General features: G+C 36.5%; 1 protein-coding gene across 11 annotated transcripts in view; it reads left to right on the top strand.

The window, feature by feature from the left end:
* The window catches only part of NVL (nuclear VCP like), a 42816-nt gene that overhangs the window by 5887 nt on the left and 13319 nt on the right, over positions 1-23610 (top strand). For 10 of the 11 annotated variants that reach the window (XR_012673167.1, XR_012673166.1, XM_075147196.1 and 7 more), the window contains 12 exons: positions 851-977; positions 1268-1344; positions 1633-1767; positions 3394-3495; positions 5423-5540; positions 6024-6168; positions 8727-8997; positions 11310-11528; positions 12164-12268; positions 13072-13134; positions 14514-14633; positions 16456-16555. Coding sequence is in view for 9 of the 11 variants with exons in the window: in XM_075147196.1 (XP_075003297.1) it covers positions 851-977; positions 1268-1344; positions 1633-1767; positions 3394-3495; positions 5423-5540; positions 6024-6168; positions 8727-8997; positions 11310-11528; positions 12164-12268; positions 13072-13134; positions 14514-14633; positions 16456-16555 (1582 nt within the window). In the remaining 2 variants the exon portion in view is untranslated. Of the gene's footprint in view, positions 1-850; positions 978-1267; positions 1345-1632; positions 1768-3393; positions 3496-5422; positions 5541-6023; positions 6169-8726; positions 8998-11309; positions 11529-12163; positions 12269-13071; positions 13135-14513; positions 14634-15570; positions 15642-16455; positions 16556-23610 lie in introns of those variants that run through there. The other variant, XM_075147205.1, reaches the window with a different exon arrangement.

Below are 23610 nucleotides of genomic sequence, written 5' to 3'. Positions count from 1 at the left end.
CCCCCCCAACTTTTTTTCTTATTTAGAAAAAAACAACTTTGTTCAGCTATTGAAAAATTTCCATTTATGCATGGGAGCTAACACTTATGTTGTTTGGCTGACCAGATATTTTGGCAGGATGCTCTTTTTTATGTGAAGGAAGAACGACATTTACATCTACCTTTCTAATTACGCAAAATGCTTACTGAATAGGCACATTTGACAAATAATCCTTTTATCCTAGTAGTACTGCACCCTCTTATATAAAGAAATTGAATAAAAGGGAGATCTTCAACTTGTAAAATGTTTGCAATACTGTACTCTAAAAAAAAAAAACCAAACAACCCAAAAAACTAACTTTCATTGAACCTGTTTTTTTTTTAATTTTTCCTGTATTAGTCCTTTTCTTACATGCAGTTAACTTGTGTCAGCACTGAATATTTTCTTACAGCCGCTCATGACTTACTAGTAATAAAAATTTGTTTCCATTGGAGTAAATATGTTGATATAGTTTTATTCATCCCCAAAGTAGATTGCTCTGTGGTATGCAAATAACTGATTTTGTGTCTGATTTTGATTAGTGGTTTGGGGGGGTTGTTTGGGGTTTTTTTGCTTATAAGTATGTACTTTTAGCAAAAAAGTGACTGCTGTAATTAACCCTTTAAAAAAAAAAAAAGCCAAATCCTAAGTAAAAAGAAAAAAAGATTTTCTACAAAAAGAAGGGGTTAAATTCCTGCCTTGCTTGTCTTTATTCATATAATGTGTGCAAGTTAAGCATCATAAACACATATACATTTTGTTCTTCTAAGTATTTTTAGAAATTCACTGTCTTGGAAGGTTTTGTATATTTGAGTCTGGTTTTATGCCCTAGAAATCAACAGAATTTTCTGTCTTGGAGAGTGAAAGAAAGAAGACAAAGGGTAAGAGAGCAAAAAGGAAAAAAGAAGAATTTCCAAATGTAGATGGAGAAATTGATTCCATCTTACTTAAAGAGAAAGGTGAGAAGTTATTTTTGGGGTGCTGCTCCAAACAAAGAGATGGTATTTAACCATGGAATCTGTTACTAGAGAAGTGTTTTCTGAGGTGCACAGAAGTGACCTTGAGCGTTTTGTTAAGAAATTTAGCCTTAATGTTGTACTCAAAAAGTATTCCAGTCCTGTGTCTACTACCAAAAAATAATACTACTCCATGTACTTAGCTAGTTGTGTAGGCTGAGTACTTTCTTGCTCAGTGTTAGCAACTACTATTATGCCATGTCTAAATTTGCCTGACTTTTCCTCCTTAACAGTTAGAAGTAAGAGAACAGAGCTTTACCATCCTTCAGTGAAGTTTGAGGATGTAGGAGGCAATGATGAAACTTTAAAGGTTAGTTAAAATTTTATTTGTGGGATACAGAATGCACTGAATAAAATGTTGCATGAAAAATGACAAAGAAGAAATTTGGCAGAATTCATCTGCATGGCACCGAGAATAGCTGCTTATACCAACAGCAACAAAGTTTTGGGTTTTTTTCCTTTGATTAATCTTTCTGAAAGCAGTCACTGAAATTACATTAATAAAAAGAACTTGCTTTATTTTGGCCTGTCTATAATATTAGCAATCTATAATACTAATTTCTGCAATTTAAATGGATGTCTCTCTTGTTCTTAACAGGAAATATGCAAGATGCTCATTCATGTCCGTCATCCCGAAGTCTATAACCACTTAGGTGTGGTTCCACCTCGTGGTTTTCTTTTACATGGACCACCAGGATGTGGAAAGACACTACTTGCTCAGGCGATTGCTGGGGTGAGATAGCTTTAAATTTACAGTTTCTTCTTTTTCTGAATTGTATTTAGAGAGGAAAAAAATAATCCTTCTTCATGATAGACTAGATATTTTCCTCTTTTTTTATCTCTTCTCTCCTATCCTATCTAAAACATACTCACCTTCACTTCCTTTGTTTAAATTCCATCTGAATCTGTACTTGATAGAACCTCATATATGAAGAGGGGACATAGTGACAAGGTTTTATGTTTGTCTTAATTATTTTGAGGCATTTCCAGGGCAGCAGTATAGGCATGGGTATTGAGAAGGCTATAAATGGAAGATACTTTTGGTTAAATTTACCATAGTGTTTTGTTTTAAGTCTGCACTCAATCTTACCATCTTTTATGAGGCATTACATTGATTCTATTAGGTGGCATCCATTAAACAGTGATTTCTGAATTCCAAAACTGGATGTTGCCTTGCCTGTGTCAAACTAATGATTTCAGAGCATACGACGTTATTGGTGTTAATAGTTTGGTGTGTGGTGAGGGTGCCGTACTGCTATGTGCCTGGTTTGGATATAAATCTAGGGGCTATTTAGGACTGTTCAGTGACAACCATAGACATTTCTTTTTCTTTAATACAGTTGTTCCTTAAATGTCACAGTTCATAACCTTAAATTTAGATATATGTAAATTATGAACTTTCATAGTGCAGATTTTATCTTTGAAAGAAAATACTGATGCTTATTCCTTCTGACATTGTGTTTCAACTGTTTTAATTAAAAAGATTTGGGTTTTTTCTTTTTAATGCCTTACTGTAAAACGGTACCCATTCAATGAATCTGTGGTATTTAATACTGCAGTGTGTATTTGTATCCTGGAAGGTTACTAGATTTGGGGAAAGAAACATGACACAAGTGAAAAATTTTCAGAGATGAGATAAATTTGATGACTACTTCTTAAATAACTTTTCTTAAAGAAGAGATTTTCAATAGTGCTATTTAAGGCAAATTATCTCCTTCAAGCCCCAGGTAGTGCCTCTGGTGGCTGTGATTTGTATAAATTATGATTTTTTTTTTTTTTATAGGTAGTTCAAAGAGCTTGAAATAGGCTGCAACTACCTGTAGCATTACTCTGCTACAGTCTATCAAAGTTACAATTTTATTTATTTATTTTAATAGCAGAAAACCTTGAGTGTGAGCTTTACAAATATTTTATTGTACGGTCCTGCTTAGATATTTCTGGAGCAAGACTAAGGGAACCAAATCTGGTGGGGATCTCATCCACACTGCTAAGCAATGCTTTGTTACAGATGGAAACAGACAATTTTCTCAAGAAGGGAGCCCAAGCATGAACTGAAATATATATGTTGTAAAGGATTGGGTTGGGGACCAAGGTGCAAAGCTATTTGACAGTGCAGTCGTTCTCAAACTGAATTAGGGAAACCTGATTTTTTTATCCATTTCTGTTCACTTGGCCAAATGGCTCAGACACATTTTAAATTGGAGGATGCTACTCATTTTTTTAAAAACTCTTTAAGATTTAGTCTTGATTATATAATCTTTGGGTGTAAAAGATGTCGTATTGGAAAATATTTGTCCTCTAGGACAGCCAAAATTTCTAACCTCTGGATGTATCATGCAGCATTCCTTGTCTCTTTCAGGAGCTTGAGCTCCCAATGCTGAAAGTGGCAGCAACGGAGGTGGTGTCTGGAGTGTCAGGGGAATCTGAGCAGAAACTGAGAGAATTGTTTGAGCAGGCTGTGGTGAGACACTCATTGGAAATAACACTGTGAATTGTTTGTCCTTTCCTTTGTAAAGATTCATACTTGGTTGCTGTGTTTTGAATTTGAGTGAATATTAGTGAGTGAATCTTTATACTGCTGCACACAAGTCATAGTGTCTCTCCTTCTGTGGCTGGAATTTCATTGTACTAAGTGTCATGCTGTTATAGAACACAAAGATTACTATTCTGAAATCTTGACAAAAGGTAGTTCATCGTATCAATGTAAAGGGAGCAACATAAATTATTTACCTATTTGGAGCTGCTTGGCTTGATTTATAAAAATAGAAAAGATGTAAGAGCAGTTTACTGTGCTTTTTTGTTACAAGGGGTTTTTTTTGCTCTTTTTGTACAGAATGGAATTTGAGTGAATGCAAGGGGCTTAAGACTTAGGAATTTTAGGTATAAAGTAAGAAATTTGGGACAAATATTGTAAGAGCAGGAGTCAAGTTACAGTTGAAGTCTTGCTTTGGTGCAAATTTCAGACTTAGTAAGAAGGAAAGAGAACCAAACAGGTTGAGATAATTTTAATTTAAACAAATGCAGATTTTTCTTTTTTTAGTATGTGGCTAATGTTTTATTTCATGAGGACAGTTTTCTGTGCCTGACATTTGAGAACGTTCTGGTTTTCCAACTTTATTCCATTCTTCTACTCTCCCCCACAACTATATAGGTGCTTAGAGTACGTTCCTGTATAAAAGGATGCTAAACAGGGCAAAAGGAGTGATTGTGAAGCTCTTAGATTATTATGTTTCTGGTTCATACGTCATTTTAATTTTTAGAAAGCCCTGTTAAGATGTTTAGAATAAAATTAAATAAATGATTGTATAGAGTTTTCAGACATTACATATCTTTTGTATGTATAGTGATTGAGGGGAGGTTGCTATAAAAATTATTTTTGAAAAAATGTATAAAATTGTTTAAAAATAAAAGTCTGTTGCCTTTCTTATAGTCCCTCACATTCACTTAAGTGGCTTTTCCACTTAGTTTTTGTACCAATTTTTGTGCAGGGGATAAAAAAAGACATAGTTCCACTGTACCTTGTGCATGTACTGTGGAATCTTTACAGCTTAGTTGCATCTTTTCCCTCTATCAAGTAGACGAAAAGTGAATGACAACTAGATGGCGCAGTTGCTACCTGATAACACAGAATGCTTGGGGTTTAAAATACTGTTTTTTTTATATGGGACTTTTTCTGAAGATGATTCTAGTGTTTTTCTTAAGTGTTCGTTTGCACTACTAGTGCTTTTTGAGGGTACTAATAATCTTATGTCAGTTAAACACTATTCTCTTTTATTAGTTACACTAATTATTATTCTATATTTGTGTTGGCTTTTTATGAACGTGATGTACATGGAATTTTAGAACACATGGAGTTTAGGAGTTGCTCATTGCTCATTTTTACTGTTTGAACATGGTCAGGCTCTATAGTAATCTTGATGTTGGCAGATAATTTTTCATGACCACCTACTGCTCTTTTTATTTCATTATGTGTGTCAGTAATACTAGCTCTTGAAATTCCACAGCTCTAATGTCACTAACAAAACAAACAAACGGAAAACCCCAGACCTTTCTTGTCTGATTTTCTTTTTTTGGACTTAACCAAATAAGCAGTCACAATGAAATATTTATGGAAAACATAAAGAAACACAGAGGTGCACTTAAATTTTAACAATATATAGAGACATTTTGAATGTCTTGCCTTAATTATTTCATAGCTTCAGCTCAGCACAGTTTCATAGTCTGGCAGGTCTCCAGATAGGCAGTAAGAACAACAGAATTGTTCCAGGACAGGTTGATTGTGCAGCAGACTTACAGAAATAATTATAGAACATCTGAAAAATTTCTTTCTCTCTCGTAATACACTATGTCAGTGTAATTTTGTAATTATTAATATTTCTTGTTCCTAGTCCAGTGCACCATGTGTCCTTTTCATTGACGAGATTGATGCAATAACCCCCAAAAGAGAAGTTGCATCGAAGGACATGGAGCGGAGAATTGTTGCTCAGTTCCTAACTTGTATGGATGGTCAGTTTCAGGAACATCTGTACTAAGCTAAACTTTCTAATTAACAGGCTCACTGTCTGCTTTCCTTCAGTAGTGACTCATGGTTACTTTAGTGGAGATAGTGGTAATAATTTTTCGTATTTTGGCACAGTTTACCTGGGGGGTGGTGGGAAGATTCTAATAAATTTGTGGGGTTGTTACTACATTATTTTCATGGTGGTTTGTACAGCGTTGTATAAGCCTGTCTGTTGTATAAACAGATATAATGAGACAATGTATCAAATGTCATTTGAAATGCTTATTTTTGCTTGATTGTGCAAAATGCAAATTCTAGGTAGTAGAAACAAGGATGAACAGCAGTTTAGTATAACTGTTGGTTAGTTTATCTCTGCTGTTCTGAGTGTTATTGTGTGCTGCAGAAACAGAGTCACATAGATATCAGAACAATGTTGAGATGGTAAGTGTGAGTACTAACTTCCTTCCTTCCTTCCTTCCTTCCTTTAGATTTGAATAACGTGGCTGCCACTACCCAGGTCCTTGTTATTGGAGCAACTAACAGACCTGACTCACTGGACCCTGCCCTGAGGCGAGCTGGGAGATTTGATCGAGAAATTTGTTTAGGGATCCCAGATGAAGTGGCAAGAGAAAAGTATGTGTTATAAAGTTTAAGCTTCTTTTTGATTAGTTAATAAATAAGGAAATAATGTGTAAGTTAAAATACAAGTTAAGGAATAGTACTTTATTGTGTTTAGTCCTATTTGTGCCTGTACCTATGGATCAACACATATTGGAAAGTGCAGAAGACATGAAGTGTGCATCTACTCTTTGTCTCGGTAGCCTGTTTGTTAGTCCTCTGAAGCACGTACCTTAAGCAACAGGCCAAGATTCTTCCATTCCATTTCTCATGGAAATATACCAGTCCAGGCATTAAGCTGAGCTGCAGTCATCCAGTTTTGCGTAACTGGCCCTTTTTACACCTAAGATCCATTGACCATCAGACTAGATTAAAAAAAATATTTTTGCTTTTTTAATTAAAAAGGAACTGCTACTCATTTCCACAACAGCAGAAAACACGGGAGGGGAAGTGTGAAAACAACTGTGGCTTATCTTGTTGCAGGAAGGAAAGAAAGGTTAAAGGATAAGTTCCTTCTAGCTCAACTAATCTGATTTCTAGGTTGAAAAAGCAAACTGTTCTGCTTGCAGCATTGCTCACTTTGTGTTGTCAGCACTACTGGCCATTATTCCACCTTCCCCCCCCTCCCTTCTGGCCATGCCTCCACTTTCTTTTTTTTCTTTTCCTTCTTCCTGCAGATCTACAGCCCTGTAGTAATTATGTTCCTCTGGGTTGTGGCAAAGCATGCAAGTCGTTAGAGGTAGAACTAAAGAGTTGACTGACGAGAGTTCTGGTTCTATGACATTTCTTAGGTTCAGGTTAAAAATATGATATTCCCAGAAAGAGCACTTTTTCAAAGGATAAGAGTCATGAATGGGAAAGCCGTTGTAGTGTGTAGAGGTTGTTCACAAGTTAGAGTGTAGTCACATTCGTTCATATTATTATTTTGTACAATTGTTTGTATTTGTGTTCGTGGAGGTGTGGGCTTACAGGAACTGTTGATTTTATTTTCTTTTTTAAATTACCCCCTCCCCCCGCTTTTCTGTTTTGTTTTGGTTTTGGGGTGGTTTTTGATGGGGGGTTTTGTTCCTTTTTTAAAAATAAAAGGGTCATATAGAAACAGAAGTCCTTATAGTGTGCTGATTTACCACATACTAAATCAGTCTTGCTGAAGGCATGATTTGAACTGCTTAGCTGTGGTTCTGCAGCCTTAGCGGGGTAGAGTGGGGTGATGAGGTGTACCTGGAGATCTTGCTTTACTTGCAGTGTTTTCTTGTGCATGTATGAAGCACATGAAGGAAAATAATATATGTAGGACACAAATTCGGAATGAGCCATTTACAGTTCTTAACTTTTTACACTTTTGAGTCACTTGATTAGCTACAGCTGTTGTCAGACAGGTTGAAAAATTCTTGAGAACCAAGCTAATATCGCTAATAAAGATTTAAATGAGAGATGATGGAACTTGTTAGTGGGGGAGGCAAACATGAAATGTATTCTAATTTCAGAGTTTTGAATAGTTTAATAACTTGTTCTTTTCGTAACTTTTCTATAATTACGTTACTTGATCTGGAAATAATTTAAACTAGTTTTCATTGGAGCTAGAAAGTATGTTAATGATCTTCACTTCCTTGGTTTGTGCTGCCTTTTAAAAATATTTTCCCAATGAAGTGATGTTTTGCTGTTTTAAACAAGTTGATTTGATCCCTCTGCTCAGAGTTCTTCAGCGCCAGTATTTGTGCGATGACATTGGCTTTTGTCTTTTTTTGACTATGCATGTAGTTTTCAGTTGTCCTTGGCTTAGAAGAACAGCTGGAAGTCTTGGTGGACCTTGAAGGAGGTTCTTAAAGCTTCAGCCTTGATACAGAGTGAAAACTTTTTTAAAAAAAAAGTGTGAAGCATAGCACTTCACTGTCAGTTACATAGAGCTGTTTGCATTAGTGATGGAACTGCATAGGTAGGTGTAAATTTAGCTTTTGAATGAGGATGAGGTAACACACGCAGTGTACACATAAGCTGTGTGTTGCCTGTTGGAAATTTTACTGGGGACGCACGAAATATCTGCAGTTATATTCCACTGACAATGGTAGGGGAAAGATACTGAAGATTAAAAGACAGAGCTTCTCACACAGTCTGATTTCATTTGCTCCTTGCAGAATAGTTTGTTGTGGATGTTCTTCAATAAATAAATAGAAGTGGGATGGAACAGACAATGCAGACTGAGGTTGTTAGGCATACAAGGTTAAATATCTCAGTGGATAATTTGTGTGCGTCTCTGTGGTACACTCTGAGATCTACTCTGTCAATTTTGAATCATAAACTAAGGTTTAAAGAATCTATAACATGTAGATTCACCAAAACTAGCTTTTACCCACTGATTGACATTGCCTGGTTGATGCTGTTGGTTTTCGTTTAAGAACTGAAAGGAAATATATAGCATAGTTTTGTGGGTTTCAGTGTTGGTTTCTTCCTAGTTGAGTGAAAACTGTTCAGTTCATGTGGACTGGAATCAATGCTGTTTGTTTTCATACGAAAATAAAAAAAGCCACAGCTTCATCTTTATTTTGTTGTTCTTTTTCTCCCTACTTGATTAGAATTCTTCGGACTTTGTGTCGAAAACTTAAGCTCCCGGAATCCTTTGAATTTCATCATTTAGCACGGCTGACTCCGGGTTATGTAGGTGCTGATCTGATGGCACTTTGTCGTGAGGCAGCTATGTGCACAGTGAACAGGGTCCTCATAAAATCTGAGAAGCAGAAAAGGAAACACATACATGCTGGAGGAGACACAGCTGAAGAAAGCATGGGAATAGGAACAGGCATCCTGGTGGAAGAGGATACCAAACAAGTAGAACTTCCTCATAAGGTATTTGTTCCTTGAAGCATGTGCCTTTAATATCTTAAGAATTGAGCCATTTTATAGTTGTGAAAATCATTGCTCATAAATCCTTAAACATCTATGGCCAACATAATATTAAATCTAGATTTAGAAATATCAGCTCCTAAGCCAGAAGCTTAACTCCTAATGACCCATATAATGGGTCTAAATAAGTGACTCCCAAAACCCCCACTTTCTAAAAAATCATGTTAATATTTTATGCAAGGTGTGTTTTTTTTCCTTGGGTTTTTCGCTGCTGTTGTTGTTTGTGTGTGTTGTCTTGTTTTCTAGCAGACCAGAGATTAAAATAGTGTCTATATCTCTCTTCAGAAGTGTATCGACTGTAAGAGAATTGTAAAAATACCAGACTTGCACTGAGTTTTTACCAAGCTGTTTGCTGTGCCCTCAGTGAAATATCTATTATGATGCCTGGGGCTCTTCCCTGGCCTGGTATAGTTACAGTTAGCCAAAATCTGGAAGTATTTATGCAGTCTACATTTTCCCTCTAGCTATATGATTACTTGGGGTAAATTGCATGTGGTGTCTAGTACCTATAGCAAGTTTGAGGAAGAGATGTCTATCCAGCAGAAAAATTGGGTTAGCAATGTGATTTGAGCTGCGGAGAAAGTATCTGTTAATGTGCAGTACAGCTGGAACTCTGTTGCAGAAAATAGCATTTCCAGTGCTAGAATTATTCTGTGGCCCAAGTAACATGCTGTGGTCAGTGAACCAGAACATCGTTATATAGAAATTCTTGGCCCTACTTCTCAAAATCTGGAGTGTGTGTGTGCCTTCATTATGTGTAGGCTTCCTGAAGATTTGTCTGGTGAAGTAAAACAAAGTGGTTTTAAATCCACATTGTACTCAGATTCTGGTTTTAGAAGGACTGTCAAAGAAAACTGTTACTGTAATTAACAAAAATCAGTGTAAAAAGCTGTAATAAGTCTTTGTATTAGAGTAACATAATCATACTGCAAACCTCCCAGTGTTTCCTGGGGCCTGAAGTAGCCAAAGGAAAGCGGGGAGGGGCAGGTAGTTGCAGCTTTTATCAACATCACCGTGATCAAAGGGGTTATTGAGGATGAGGAAGTCTAATCCTAACAAAGCCATATTTTGATAGCTGGCAGGAGGTTGACATAGTCCAATACAGGGTATTGTCATTAAAACCGTAATATTATGTTTATAATGGAAAAATAAACATACAAAACCTTTAAAAATCATTCACACAATTCAAGTAAACAAGCCCAGTGGTCTAGGCTATTTCAGAGTTTCTCCTAATGGTTCTGTTAAGAAGTGGAGGGAGGGCTTATAAGGAATATCAGGCACTATAAACTATTTCTTTGTGGTCAGTTGTAGAGCTATCTTAGTTGCAATAAATAGGAAGTGATACTTTTTCCATGTACTGCTGTAGGAAAAATGTGGAAACTTTACTAGAGTTTTTACAATTTATTTTTTTCTCCCTCTATCTTACAATGAAAATCCTGGTATAGTTTTACTTGTGGTACAGTCTCCATTTGCTTTGATACTGCCTTTCTGTATTAGAACGGGGATGTATTTATGTTGTGAAGGTATAAAGTTCTTTGATCAAGTATTTTCTCAGTTTCCCCAATAAGGAACTGATTGGGGAAATTGGAACGTACCTGCCTGGGGCGCTGTAGTCTGCAAGATGGGACAGTGTTGAAAAGCATTACCCTGTATCCCTATTCTGTTTGCTCAAACTTTCTCAGGGCCTGGTTACAAAACCAGGGTCTGATCAGCCTGAGGAAATGAGTTGATGACTTGAAATCAGATTATGTTAAAAAGTGTGTGTTAAGAGTTTTAAAGGTTTATATGTTTCGGAATATTCCACAAATTGTTGAAATTGTGCTGTTCAGCAGAGTTGTTCACTTTCTCTTGAGAGCAATTTCTTATTAAAAACATAATTAATACATATATTGGAAATTTCAGCATGGAAGGAACTTTCTCCTAATCAGTGTGGGAGAAACAGTAGGAAGAATTTGAAGACAAAATACATGTGCTAGCTCTGTTTCTGTAGTATCTAAATCAAGATTGTAGTCTGTCAGCTCAATGCTTTCACAAGTGTTAAATGTTCCAGGAAAGCACTATGTACATTTTTATCATTAATATTAATTTTTAATGTTATTTTACATATTTTATGTGTATTGTACATAATAATTTGTTTTATAGTAATTAATACTACAGTTGAAGAAAGTATTGCTTTGAAAAAGCCCTGAAAAAATGGTTCTTAAAATCTAATCCAGTGCATAATCTTTTTCTCTCCTTTTTCTGGGTACCCTAAGGATGAATTGCAGAGACTTTTGGACTTGCTGAAGAAGCAAGACCCCTTGCCCGAGGAGCAGCTGCAGAAGCTGTGCATTGAGATGAATGATTTTATTGTTGCACTGTCATCAGTGCAACCCTCTGCCAAGAGAGAAGGCTTTGTCACAATTCCTGATGTGACATGGGCAGATATCGGAGCCCTGGAGGATGTTCGGGAGGAGCTGACTATGGCAATATTGGTATGTCTTAACCTTACTTTCAAAGATTTTTTGCAATTCACCCTATGCAGGAAATGAAACTCTGCTTGTTTGTTTTTTAATATTTATTTAAGGTATAATGTGCTGCCCGTGAGTTCTAAGATGCTACAAACTAGAAATTTTGGAACATCTTCATTTAAAGTAGTCACACTTCTGTAATTTGTTTTCAAATTTGTTACTAGTCTGGTGCATGTATTTAATGTTTCACTTATTGTATTCATGCTTTCAGTTTTCAGTATGTTCATTATTGCTGAATCTTAGGTACTCTAAAAGTTTTGTACCAATAACCTTAGTTACACAACTGCCACACAAAGAATTGGAGACTACTTAGCTGGAGGGTTAGCAGTCTTGCTGCCAGTCAGAGGGATACTTAACACTAACACCTTAAGATGAGAACTTAGATAAATAAAATCTTTGCCTCTGAATGATACTTCTCCCATTTTAGGGTACTTATCAGTGCAAGATAGTAAGATGCTGATCGACTGTTTGTTCTTTTAGCCTATAAAGAATTGGAATAAAGAACTTGCTTATGAATGATTTTTCATCCAACTGTAACTGAAATGAAAAGTTTAATGTTAGCTTTTTGTCACAGATAACTATGATAATTTATTTTATAGGCACCTGTGCGAAACCCAGAGCAGTTTAAAGCTCTGGGCCTGACTACTCCAGCTGGTGTCCTGCTTGCAGGGCCTCCGGGGTGTGGCAAAACACTGTTAGCTAAGGTAATACATTTTCTAAACATGTTTAAAAATACTGGAGGATATTCTCAAAATGGATGTTTTTGTAGGAATGACTGAGTCTGGAAGAGGATACCAAACAACTAGAAGTTGGGCTTTTGCACCAGTTCTCATCAGAAGATTAAATTTGGGCCTCTGTGCTAAAGTTATTTGATTTTCTTGTCGTAACGTTACAATTTTGCTTGAATTGAGAGGGAATTACTGCAAAACTTGAAGGAATGAAGTTGGTTGAGAAGAAAGTAGCTAAGATAGGAAGAAACTCTATTAGATAACCGCTTCTATGGAATATTTCACTGTAACTAAATTATATATTTGAAAGTAGTCTACTCTCTATCATATTTATGTATTTTTATTTATTATATTTACCTTACCAAAAATACTTCTGTTTTCCTTCTCCTTGACCATTTCAGTTCTTATGGCCTCCCCATATAAATGCAGATAATATTCAAGTTTCCAGATTGTCACTCATCTTTGTCTTCAGATGTTCTTATGTAGCTGAATATCTTTTTAACTCCCACTAATTATTGAGAATTCTTCAGCTAATATGGGGGAAGGGGGTGGGGTGTGAATCTGGAACTTATTAAAGGGAGAGAACACCTTGCTAAATTCCCTGCCCCCCTCCCACTCTTAATTGCATATAATTATTCTTTGTACTGTTTTCTGTATTTTACAAACAGTTGATAATTATGCTCCTTCCCTTAATTTTGTTTATTGCTCCATGGACGGAACCAAAGAAAATACGAAAAATGTGTGGTTTATATATACATCTGTCTTTCCCTTTTTGACAGGCCGTGGCAAATGAGTCTGGGCTGAACTTCATATCTGTGAAAGGTCCTGAACTGCTAAATATGGTATGCATTGATCATTGTGCTTTTGTTATTTATGGACTTCTTGCCCAAACCGTGGGGCAAGCAAAATTCCTGATAATTACACAACTGATGGTGGTGCAACTGAGGTTGCCTCATTTAACCTCTGCTTAAAGTGTTTAGCAGTGAAGTTGTTCATGTGAAAAGAAAAAAGCTATCTGGATAGTTTAAGTATATATCTTGGTTCAAATTACCTGGCAAATGGAGCCTTCTTGACTGAAGTAGGATTTCTAAATGACCAACTACATGCATCATTGCTTTTATGTAGATCAGGAAAAAGAAGAAAAATGCAAATCTACAGTGAGAACAATTAGTGATCAGTAACTGCAAATCAGCAGCTTTCACTAAGCAAAATAAAATTTTCAACTTTCAAGTTCGGAAACATGTTTTGCCAGTCATTTTAGCTTCTTAATGGAAGTTTGAAACCTTGGAAAGCAATGTGGTTTTTTAGTTGATCACAGTGTTTTTTAAAGATTTTGAATATTAACAGATAAAAGTGCTGTAGTCTGAGTTTTTGAAGCACTGGACTTAGAAGTGTTGTGATATAACTTCGGTCCCTTTTAGAGTTAAGAGAATGTGTTGAACTGAGCAAGACAGCTGCAGCCCACATCTCGGAAGACCATGGCAGTTACCTGTTTATCAATAATGTGGAAGCTAAAACCAAAATACTGGATTTGATTATTCTTTTCCCAAATGTTTTTTTTTAATGTACGATACAGTCAGGAAATAGAACTCTTAAGTTAATGAGGAGCCCTACTTCCTTGTGGAGTAAAGAGAAGATGTCTGGCTATGGTTCAGAGACTGTGTTAAGACATAAATTGTATCAAAACATGTTTGTTTGGAAAAAAAAGAAGTGTTTGCATTTACAACTTGGCAACCCCCGCCCCTGCAATTTGCCATTCAAAGTGAAATTCTGGCTTACTTTTCAGTTCCCTACCGCCAAACCCCCTGTCTTCAGGCAACTACTATATGAACTTCAGATATTCATTGTGTTCAAATTGCTCACTGGGTTTGTTTATGAACAGTTGAAGAACAACAAAGTCCTTAATGAAGATTGTGTTTTTTAATTCTCATCGGCAGAATGATGGCAAGTTAGATTTATTCCCCAGAAAGTAGGAATTCTATTAAACGCTGAATGTACTGCAAACTGTCAAAAGTGAGTTAGTGACAACTAGTTCCCATGTAAATCTTGATCAGTAAGGAAATAGAGATAACAGACTGTTATCAGAAGTAAACTGGTTAGCAGGTTGCACTTCTCCCTTGCAAAGCATGTCAAATAGTATTTAAAAGTGTGATTATTTTTTCTTTCCAAGCAAAATCCTCATGTCTTACATTGTTTCACTGTGATTTGTCATTTGTTTTAGTATGTTGGTGAAAGTGAACGTGCTGTACGTCAGGTATTCCAGCGTGCCAGGAATTCAGCCCCTTGTGTTATATTTTTTGATGAAGTCGATGCTTTGTGCCCTCGGAGGTCTGACCGTGAAGTGAGTCCATCTTAAAATATCTCCATGAATAAATTAACTCAGTTGCAGCTTTTGCGGCATTGTGCTAGCAACAGAAGTAACTGGAAGGGTACTACGTTCAGAATCTCCCAAGAAAAACAACCCGATAGGCTTTCTCATATTGAAGGAAAAATATGGTTTTACTATCTATGTATATATAGAAAATAATATCCAGAGAATGTGTGTATATCCACCAACTTGGCTGTGTAGAGCTCTACGAAAAGATGAAAGAGTGCAGTTTAATATCATGTTTAATTTATGGCCAAAACCTGATATCTGCATGCAACTGTAATGCTTGCATGAAGTATGTATTGATTTGAACACCGTGAACTGGGTCATGAAAATATTTGGGGCAGGAGTGTTAAGTGGAATGCATTAGACTTCAGAGCTATTCCACCTGTGAAGTTTTCCCTGTCTTGATTTTTTGTTTTGGAATAGGAACTACCTACACCTAGAATTAACTTCTGCTTTTGGGGGGATTATTTTCTTAGCACACAAACTGTTAGAGTGTTGAAAGGAAAGCTGCTCTGTTTTTTATGCAGAGGAAGTGCATCTGTTTTATGATACTGTACTGGTGCATGTATGTTGATGGCTGAAAGAAAAGATGTTTTTTTTCCAACAGACAACTTAAGTACAGTACTGTTCAGATATTGCCATCAATGACTTTAAAAGAAAGACTGTAGTTCCAGTCTGTAGGAGAGAGGAAGTTTCATCAACTGTTTCTGAGTCATATCTTGTCCTCTGAATTTGCACACTTCACTTCCTATGAGACTTGACTTCTTGAATGTCCTGAGGTGGTGGTTCTCACAGAGCCATGAAAGAAGGTGTCCAGTACTAGGAACCGCAGTAGGCGTAGATTGGTAGCCAAGGAGGGGGAGCAAGTGTGCTTTGGCCTCACTGTATTTCACTTCTGTGGCAGCAGCAGCAGGCAGCAACTTGGTGCCTAGAAGCCCACCCCTGCTCTTCACAGCCTCCTTTAACCATGTAGAGGTACTGTCTGGGCAGGAAACTGGTGACTGACTCGGGCTGTAATACTGTTGACAACCCTTGGGATTCATAATTGAAACTTGGGGGTATTTGGTGTTTCCATTGGCTTTTTGAGACCTATGTGCATTTTCACCACATATTCTAATTATCCGTAGGTGGATTTATATTTTTGTATGTTTAAAATAAAACAGTAACATTTAAAACAACATTCTTGAAAATCATCAAGCAGTTTTACTGCATAATTGAACTCTTGTTCTCCAGCTCCTGTGCTTTCTCTCTTTCTCTGTCTCCCCAACTCTAGATTGAAATTCAGATTAAGCTATTGAGTTTGGTTATAGCATGTCAGTACTATGGAGTTAACATTTAACTATGAGTAGCTCAGCTGCTGAAAGTATTGTTTCAGAGGTTTAAATATTTGGAGAACTCTTTCCACCCCACCCCTCCAACTTCCCCCCCCCAAAAAAAAAAAAAACAAAAAACTGAATATTGAGAAGTTTTGGGTGTTCTTGTTGAGATAGATGGGAGAATGATTAGTATAAATATCTATACGTACTTCAAGTGAGTGCTTCATCTTTAATGGGAAAGAAAGGGTTTGCCACATGTTAAAATGTGTGTGGGTGTATATGTAGCATAAATTTGGGGTGGAAACAAGCTAAGAATATGACAGTAGAAATCCAGAATGCAGCTATATTAAGAAACTTTTTCTTTGAAAAGTATTTCAGGGCAGGGAGCTAGTAGATCTTTTGTTTCTTTTACTTTGAAATATTCACATTCCCACTGTTTCCTCAATTCTGTTGACAAATTTCTCCTTTTAAAGTCAGGAGCCAGTGTCCGAGTAGTTAACCAGTTACTCACAGAGATGGATGGTCTGGAGAATCGTCAGCAGGTTTTCATTATGGCTGCCACAAACAGGCCAGGTAAGGACCCAAAAATCATAAACTAGAGAAATCAAGCATCATTGGTCTCTTCTAGTGAAATCATGTGTTCTTAAATATTTGAATTCTATAACTAACCTTGTTCTGTACTTAAAATTACAATGCCTCCTCAAATCCATACCGTTTCTGATCAATTAGTCTGTTCCACATTCTTGTCACAGTGTGAGATGAAGCAACATCTTTAAAATGTGTCTTAATTAGCACCTGATACCATTGCTGTAAAATGCTTTGAAAGACCTTTGACTTAATTGGACTTTGGATTATCTCCTTGGAACATAAAAGAGCAAAAGAGAACTAAAACATAAATTATATATTTTTTGCTGCTTGCATTGATTTTCTATTCAAAGCAACCTTATAGTTTTCTGCTATTTTTAATTCTTTTTCCCTTGAGGCATCTGTCTCGTGTTAAATCATTTTTCCATTTGCTTATTTTTTGCTTCCTGGCCTTCATGTTCCAAACTTGGTTTCCTCAGCCTGAACTTACTCTGTTGTTCCCTGATGTTCTGTCAAGCTTTGATATTGACTGCTATCTGCGCTCCCTTGCTGGCTCGTCAATTTTTGGTAGCTTTTGCCATTCCCGCAGCATCTTCTTAATTAATAAGCTAAACACTGACATGTACTTTACAAACATCATGTGTTTTACAACCAACTTTCTGCCTCTTTTTTTTTTGTATTATGGACAAGTCTTGTGTTTTATACATAGCAAGAAACGTGTTTCTTCCTGAATTTGAACTCCATCTAGATGCTGAGAATTAGAAGTAAAGGAATTTGGTGTCAGTATAGAAAAAAACATAGGCATGAAGGTGTTGTACTTCCTGGGTTATGAACATTTTTCTGAATATTGCAACTGAAATTAAATACAGGGTTACTTGTCTATCTTGGTAAAACCATACTGGTGTAGGTACTAGAATTTTGGAAAGAACCTTTGCACCTAGAGGATGTATTTGGCAAATTACTGGTAACAAGAAGACAGTTAGTTGTTTCATACATGCATGTATTAAGTAAGGGCAAGATGTAGAATTCTGATGAGAAATGGCTTAACAGGGAAAAACAGTAGCATAGCTACTTTGGATATAAGATGAGAAACTTAAAATACTTGACAGATTGCTTGGGTCCTATACATTACGGAAAACTTGGTCTGAAATCACCTAAAATAGGCAAATATGAGGTGGTTTTAGTTTTTTCCAATGATCAAAAAATTCAAAGATCTTGAGGAAAATTTTCCTGTCTCTTGAATTCTTTGCACCATGACAGACCATCAAGCCTTCTACATGGTGAAGTATGAGCAGTAGATGCTTAAATTTATATCTGCTTGTAGAAATTCTTTGATTTAACGTGGTAAATTTTCCTGGCATGAGCTTGATGATTCTGACCTATCTAATCCAATATAGAAAGGAGAATAAGGTTATACAATGTAGCACATCTATATATAGATGCAGTTGGATGTACCGAGGGTGTTAGTACTAGTGTCATCAAATTGCTTTAGGAAAGGGATCTCTCGCTAAATTAGTTATGCTAGTGCAAGTATTTATATCAAGCAGCCTTATTTGTTAGTATTTCTCAAGGGCTTCATAACTAATTGCCGATGATGGTAAACTCGTCATTATCTCTGACTGGTAGCTTGGGGTGTGAATTCCAACGCTTTTGAAGTTGAGGAGACATCCAGTTTGACTTCCTGCAGTACCACCTCGGGCGTACCACAGGTGTACACGGGGCGAATGCTTTTCGGGCCAGTCTGTGTTCGTGGCACTGTTCTGAGCTAATGACTCCTCTTATAGAGGCAGCTGGGTGCAAGTAGTTCAGTAGCTTTACAAGGGCCAGTTTAGAGCAAATGTTGCTCAGACATTAATTTCAAGATATGAATACTTGTGTGTGGCAGGTTTGTCCTAATTCCCAGCTTTGCTGGGTTTAGATTTACACTGATTCAGTACTTGCTTATGGGTCTCATTTTCTTGCATATTTGAAATAGACATCTGTGCAATTGTTAATCCATCCCTTTATAAGCCTTATACTGGAGGCAGTTTTACCATTATGTTGGTATAAAGTACGTCTGTAATGGTTTTGGGGATTCCCCCCCCCAAGTTTTAAAAAGTCACTATGGCCTTGTTCAGCTGCAGTAGTAGATGTACTATTTTACTATACCGGGAATAGTTAAAATTACAAAACTTTCATGAGTAATGAGGGTTGAACTAATATTTGAGGGAAGCTGGGAAATTTGTAAGGCATGAACTCAGCGGTGTATTACTAGCCAGTGACATTGGTGAAAAAAGTGAATTTGAGGTAAAAATGCCAAAGGTAAAGAAAATGCAAAGAAGAGATAACAAATATAACCTATCAAATTGAAGGGTATAAATGTATCTGCAAATTCTGTAAATGGAAATGAACTGTATCTTGATAAAGGAGTTGTTTTGCCAACATGATAAAATATTTTTTTCTGAACGGCAAAGCTTGGCACATCCAACTTTTGGTAGAGGAGGCAATTATCTATGCAGTTTGGATAGGATGGATCTCTTGCTTCAGAAGGATATCAGCTGTGTGGATGAATAACACCTTGGATAGGTTAGACTACAAACTTTTGCTGCGATATCTGCATTTGTCAGTGTGAAGAAATACAGTTTCCAATCGATGCAGCTTTTATCAGAACAACTTTTACTGAAGTTGTGGTTAAATTGGGAAAATTGATTTTTTTCTTGTGGTGTTTATTCACCGTTTATGGGGCTTAGGAAGAGGCAGTGTTCACCAAATTAAATTTTGCTAGTATGGTCTGGGTACTTAATAGGAGCACATTGCAGGTAGAGAACAGTGAAGTCTATGCTAGTAAAGCACTCTTACCACCCTAAGAATGAAATGTGCAAGCAGAGACCTATAGGAGAACCATAGCTTATACTGGCTAGTATATTTAAATGATTCCTGCAAACAATAAAAGTTGCGGTGCCTGAAAAGCTCTTTTGCTTATGAGTCTGACATTTGTATGAAAGATTTTTCTGTCATAGTTATGTTGAATAGAGGTGCTGGGGTTGTGTAATATAAATCTGAATAATATATGTGTCCCAGCAGAACTTCTTGAAATCTTCCACTGGGCCAGTATTGTGAAGTGTGAGACCTCATCTTTTTTAATCAGTGTTAGTATAATTTAATGGGAGAGAAAACGGCTTTTCAAGATGCTTCTTTTTTTAGAGTGGTTGCATGCATGGTTGGTTTTGTAGTTGGTTGCTGTTACTGCTCATGACTGTTAGTGTAGGTTGTCAGCATTGTAGTCTCAGAGACCATCGTGCCAAAAGAAGAGTCTTCTCTCATAAAAATATTATAATTATAAAGAATAATAGTACTAGCAGTAGGGTAGCAGTGGCTCAATTTTTAGCATCAAGTTATGTTCCTGGCACAGTTGTTCCAGTGAAGTGTTAGCACCTGTGACAAGGTATTACTGTGAAATGGTGGTATTTTATATACCCCATGGCTGAAGACTGCCAAATTCTTTTTTTATAATAGCCTTTAAGGACTTGGAACACTCTAATTCCCGTTTTGCCAAAAGGGCAGGCACAATAGATTGGTTCCTTTGTTTATCATATACAGTCTGCAAGTGGTAATTCTTATTCTGGCAGTACTGAAATAAGCCTTTGATCTGTCCTTAAAAGCCGGATATTTGAATGTTTTTTGCACTTACTCAGTGACTTTGGAAGTCCTCTGTAGATCTTTCTTGACTACTGCTAAATTAGCAGGGATGCAGTATTCCCAACTCAATCTCTTTCCACCTAAATGCACAACCAATGACAAACACTGTCTGAAGAGGATTAAACTTTTAAAGCACTCAATGTCATTAGAAAGAGAAAGAGGAAAAAAAAAAAGAGGCAGAAATGTCATGTTCTGTTAGAAACTTTATGGGTCAGAATAATTATATTCTTTTTCAGTCTACTTCCTTCCCCAAATCCAAGACTAAATACTTACAAAATGATCAAGCACCACTGTTAACTAAAGTCTGTAATTTCCCACAATTTTCTAGTTACCGGTGTGAGTTTCTGTATTGGATACTGCTGCTTTCTGCTCTTTTCTTACTTCCCCAGGCTTTGAACATTTATAAACTCTTTAGAGAAATGCTGACCAAGGCATCAGCAGCATTTACCATGGGATCTAAGGAACTGTATGTAACCTGAGGAAACAGACAAGAAATCAGTGAAACACTACAAACTGATAGTGATTTAAGCTTGATGTAAATTGTGATGATGTCTTTGCTTTTATTGATGGTTGTCTTCTCTAGCTTTTTAAAATTGATTCTTGCAAAATTCCCCTTGTACTGTTACCTTAGAGCATGGTCCTAGTTTCAGTGAGTTCTGTTTTTCTTTAGCAAGCTTATGGTAGTTTTCTAGAGCTATTCACCTGAACCACATGTTTTAAAACTCAGTAAAAAAATAATCTTAAGTCTCTGACAATAGTTAAAGTTTTGGTTTGGGTTTTTTGTTTGTTATGTTTATACCTGTTTATACATGTTGCTGAATTAAAGGCAAGATGAGATCTAAGAAAAACATCTGATATGTTTGGCATGGAACAATTTCTTTCATCATAGTTCTAATTCACACAAATTGTATTTCTGCGTTTCACCAGCCCTTGAATGTTATGTATCTTTCACGGTAACTTTAGTGGAGTTCGTTCGTTGTGTAGGAGCAAAGTTGTTAACTGCAGTGTTCATCTGGAGTCTCAGAAAACCTTTTAGGGCTTCTGTGCCTACGTTCCAGAACATCACGAATGTGAGGACCTCGATCTTGTATACTTCAAATACAATTTTAAAAGCTGTAGTGAATATCGGAGAAGTTTAATGGACTCAGCACAATAGTCGTTGTTGCTGGTATGCACTGAACTTTTGTAAACATTGTTGACTCCTGTACAGTTGAGATAAGACATGAATAATCAACTGGAAATGAGTGTGAGACTAATAGATTTTATTATAGGACAATAGAATGTCATATTATAGGGAGGCATGCAAAGGTATTTTCAATAGAATTTAATGAAGAGGATAAAATTTTGCAGTAGTTTGGAGAGCAATGTAGTAAACTGAAGTATCACATAATTCTCTAGAGGCAAGTGCCTGTTTTAACCTTTAAAAACAAAGCAAGGGATGGATGTACTCTAAATGTCGTCTTATGCAATTTTGCCAAATTATTTGGAAAATGGTACTACTGTAGTCAACACCATTGACTACATCAGAAAACCAAGACAGAAAATGATTAACTAGATACTTCTCGTAATAGAAGTATATTCTGTCCATGAGACAACTGCTTGGAAAAGAAGTATTTTGTGTTATCACGTTTCTCTTCTGTTTAGATAAGTTTCGAGATAATAGATATGGAGAGAACATTATGATTATCAGGATGGAATGCTTTGAAATTCCTAAAAGGGGAGCATTATTCAATTCTTTAAACAGGTATGAAGTGCATCTAATGAGTGAGTTTGACCAATGAGTAAATACTAATTTCTGTGTTACATGACTTGAATTTTCAAGAACTTCAGGCCCAGGCCTGAACCAGCAGAGTGAAGTGAATTGACTTATAAGGAAGTGGATGGGGAGTGTAGATCTGTGTTTTAAACTTTGATATGGTCTTCTCATTGTAAACCACCATTACTGGCAGCTTATTGAGTTAGTATGAGATGTGGTAACTCTTTGAATGCGGGCAATGTAATCATTTACATACAAATGGATGAATGCATCTTTAGACTGCATCGCTAACTGTGTATCATTGGACAAATAGCATGGCAAGTGCCATGTTCTCAGCATGCAAAATGGAAACAGTCTTTTCCGTATCAAGCTTAATATTTTTAAAGAGCTTTTGAAACTTTAGAATGGGGAAGTTAATCAAGTGCATGGTGGTGTAATGCAATCCCTATTGAGAGTATTTGTTTTTATGTTTGTAATTGATCTGTTGAGTGAACTTTGTCATCTAATCTTAATAATGTGGCAAGACTTCCGTCCACAGAGACACAAAAACAGGAAAGTACACTTGTGCCAAAAGCAAGATAAACTATTATATAGCACTATGCACAGACATATAAGAAAGATGTTTTTGTCTAGGCCTGCCATGGCAGGGTTCCTGTTTAACCCTTGTTTTATCTGGTCTGGATTAAATTAACACATCAAGTTCTTCTTTTTTTTCTCACCATTCTTGTCACATTCACAATAGCTGATTTTTGCCTACATAGATGCCTCTGGCCATGACTGCTGTATCTTGGAAAAAAAAAATTGCTTTTGTCGAAGAAAAAGATAGTGGAGCAATTTTTAATGCATGCATCTCATTCTACTTTTTGTCCTTCAAGCATAGATGAGAGAGTAACTTGAACAAAACTATGCACATCTTTAAAAAGTGAATCAAGACTACGTTGTGGTAGGATCAGGTGGCTGGAGTCTTGACAGAGTTAAGCAAACTTTTTTCATTTGCAAAAAAGGAATAGCTGTGCTTCCATGCTACTGTTCTGGGGTTTGGGTGGGGGTTTTTTTGTTGTTTTTTTTTTTCTTCTAAACATCTGTACAGTAAGGATTAACAGCTTAACTTTTCCCAGTTCTTCACCTTTAATATACATGAATGCATGTAATTTGTCTGTTAGCTGCATTTTGTCAAGAGGATGTAATGATTGTAAGGGTGTTGACAGCTTCATTTGGAGTCCTTGATAGTTTCCAGCTTAAGGCTTAGGTGTAACTTGCAACTGTTACTTTTGGATAAGGTTCTTGCAATAGCTACCTAACACATCTATAGAACTTACAGACTTCAAAAAAGTCTGTTATACTGAAAGTACAGTTTTCTTTATATCTTCTGAGGATGCTTTTGTGACTTTGTTGTTCATATTACTGTGGTATGTAAGATATGGATTATTAGAATCCCTTAGTGAAATAGAGCAAGTAATACCATCATCACTTTTGGTAGCTGGGGAAACAGGGCATCAAGAAGCATTTAGAAACGTCATCCAGGCAGTTCATGCTGAAACATGGACAGGAATTGAGGTCTTTCCCAGGTTATGTGCCCTGTTTGTATCTGTTGTTATACCAATAGTCC

Source organism: Calonectris borealis, chromosome 3 (assembly GCF_964195595.1).
Source record: "Calonectris borealis chromosome 3, bCalBor7.hap1.2, whole genome shotgun sequence".
Lineage (NCBI taxonomy): Eukaryota > Metazoa > Chordata > Aves > Procellariiformes > Procellariidae > Calonectris > Calonectris borealis.
The sequence above is the reverse complement of the archived record's forward strand: the minus strand, read 5'-3'. Positions and strand labels throughout refer to the sequence as shown.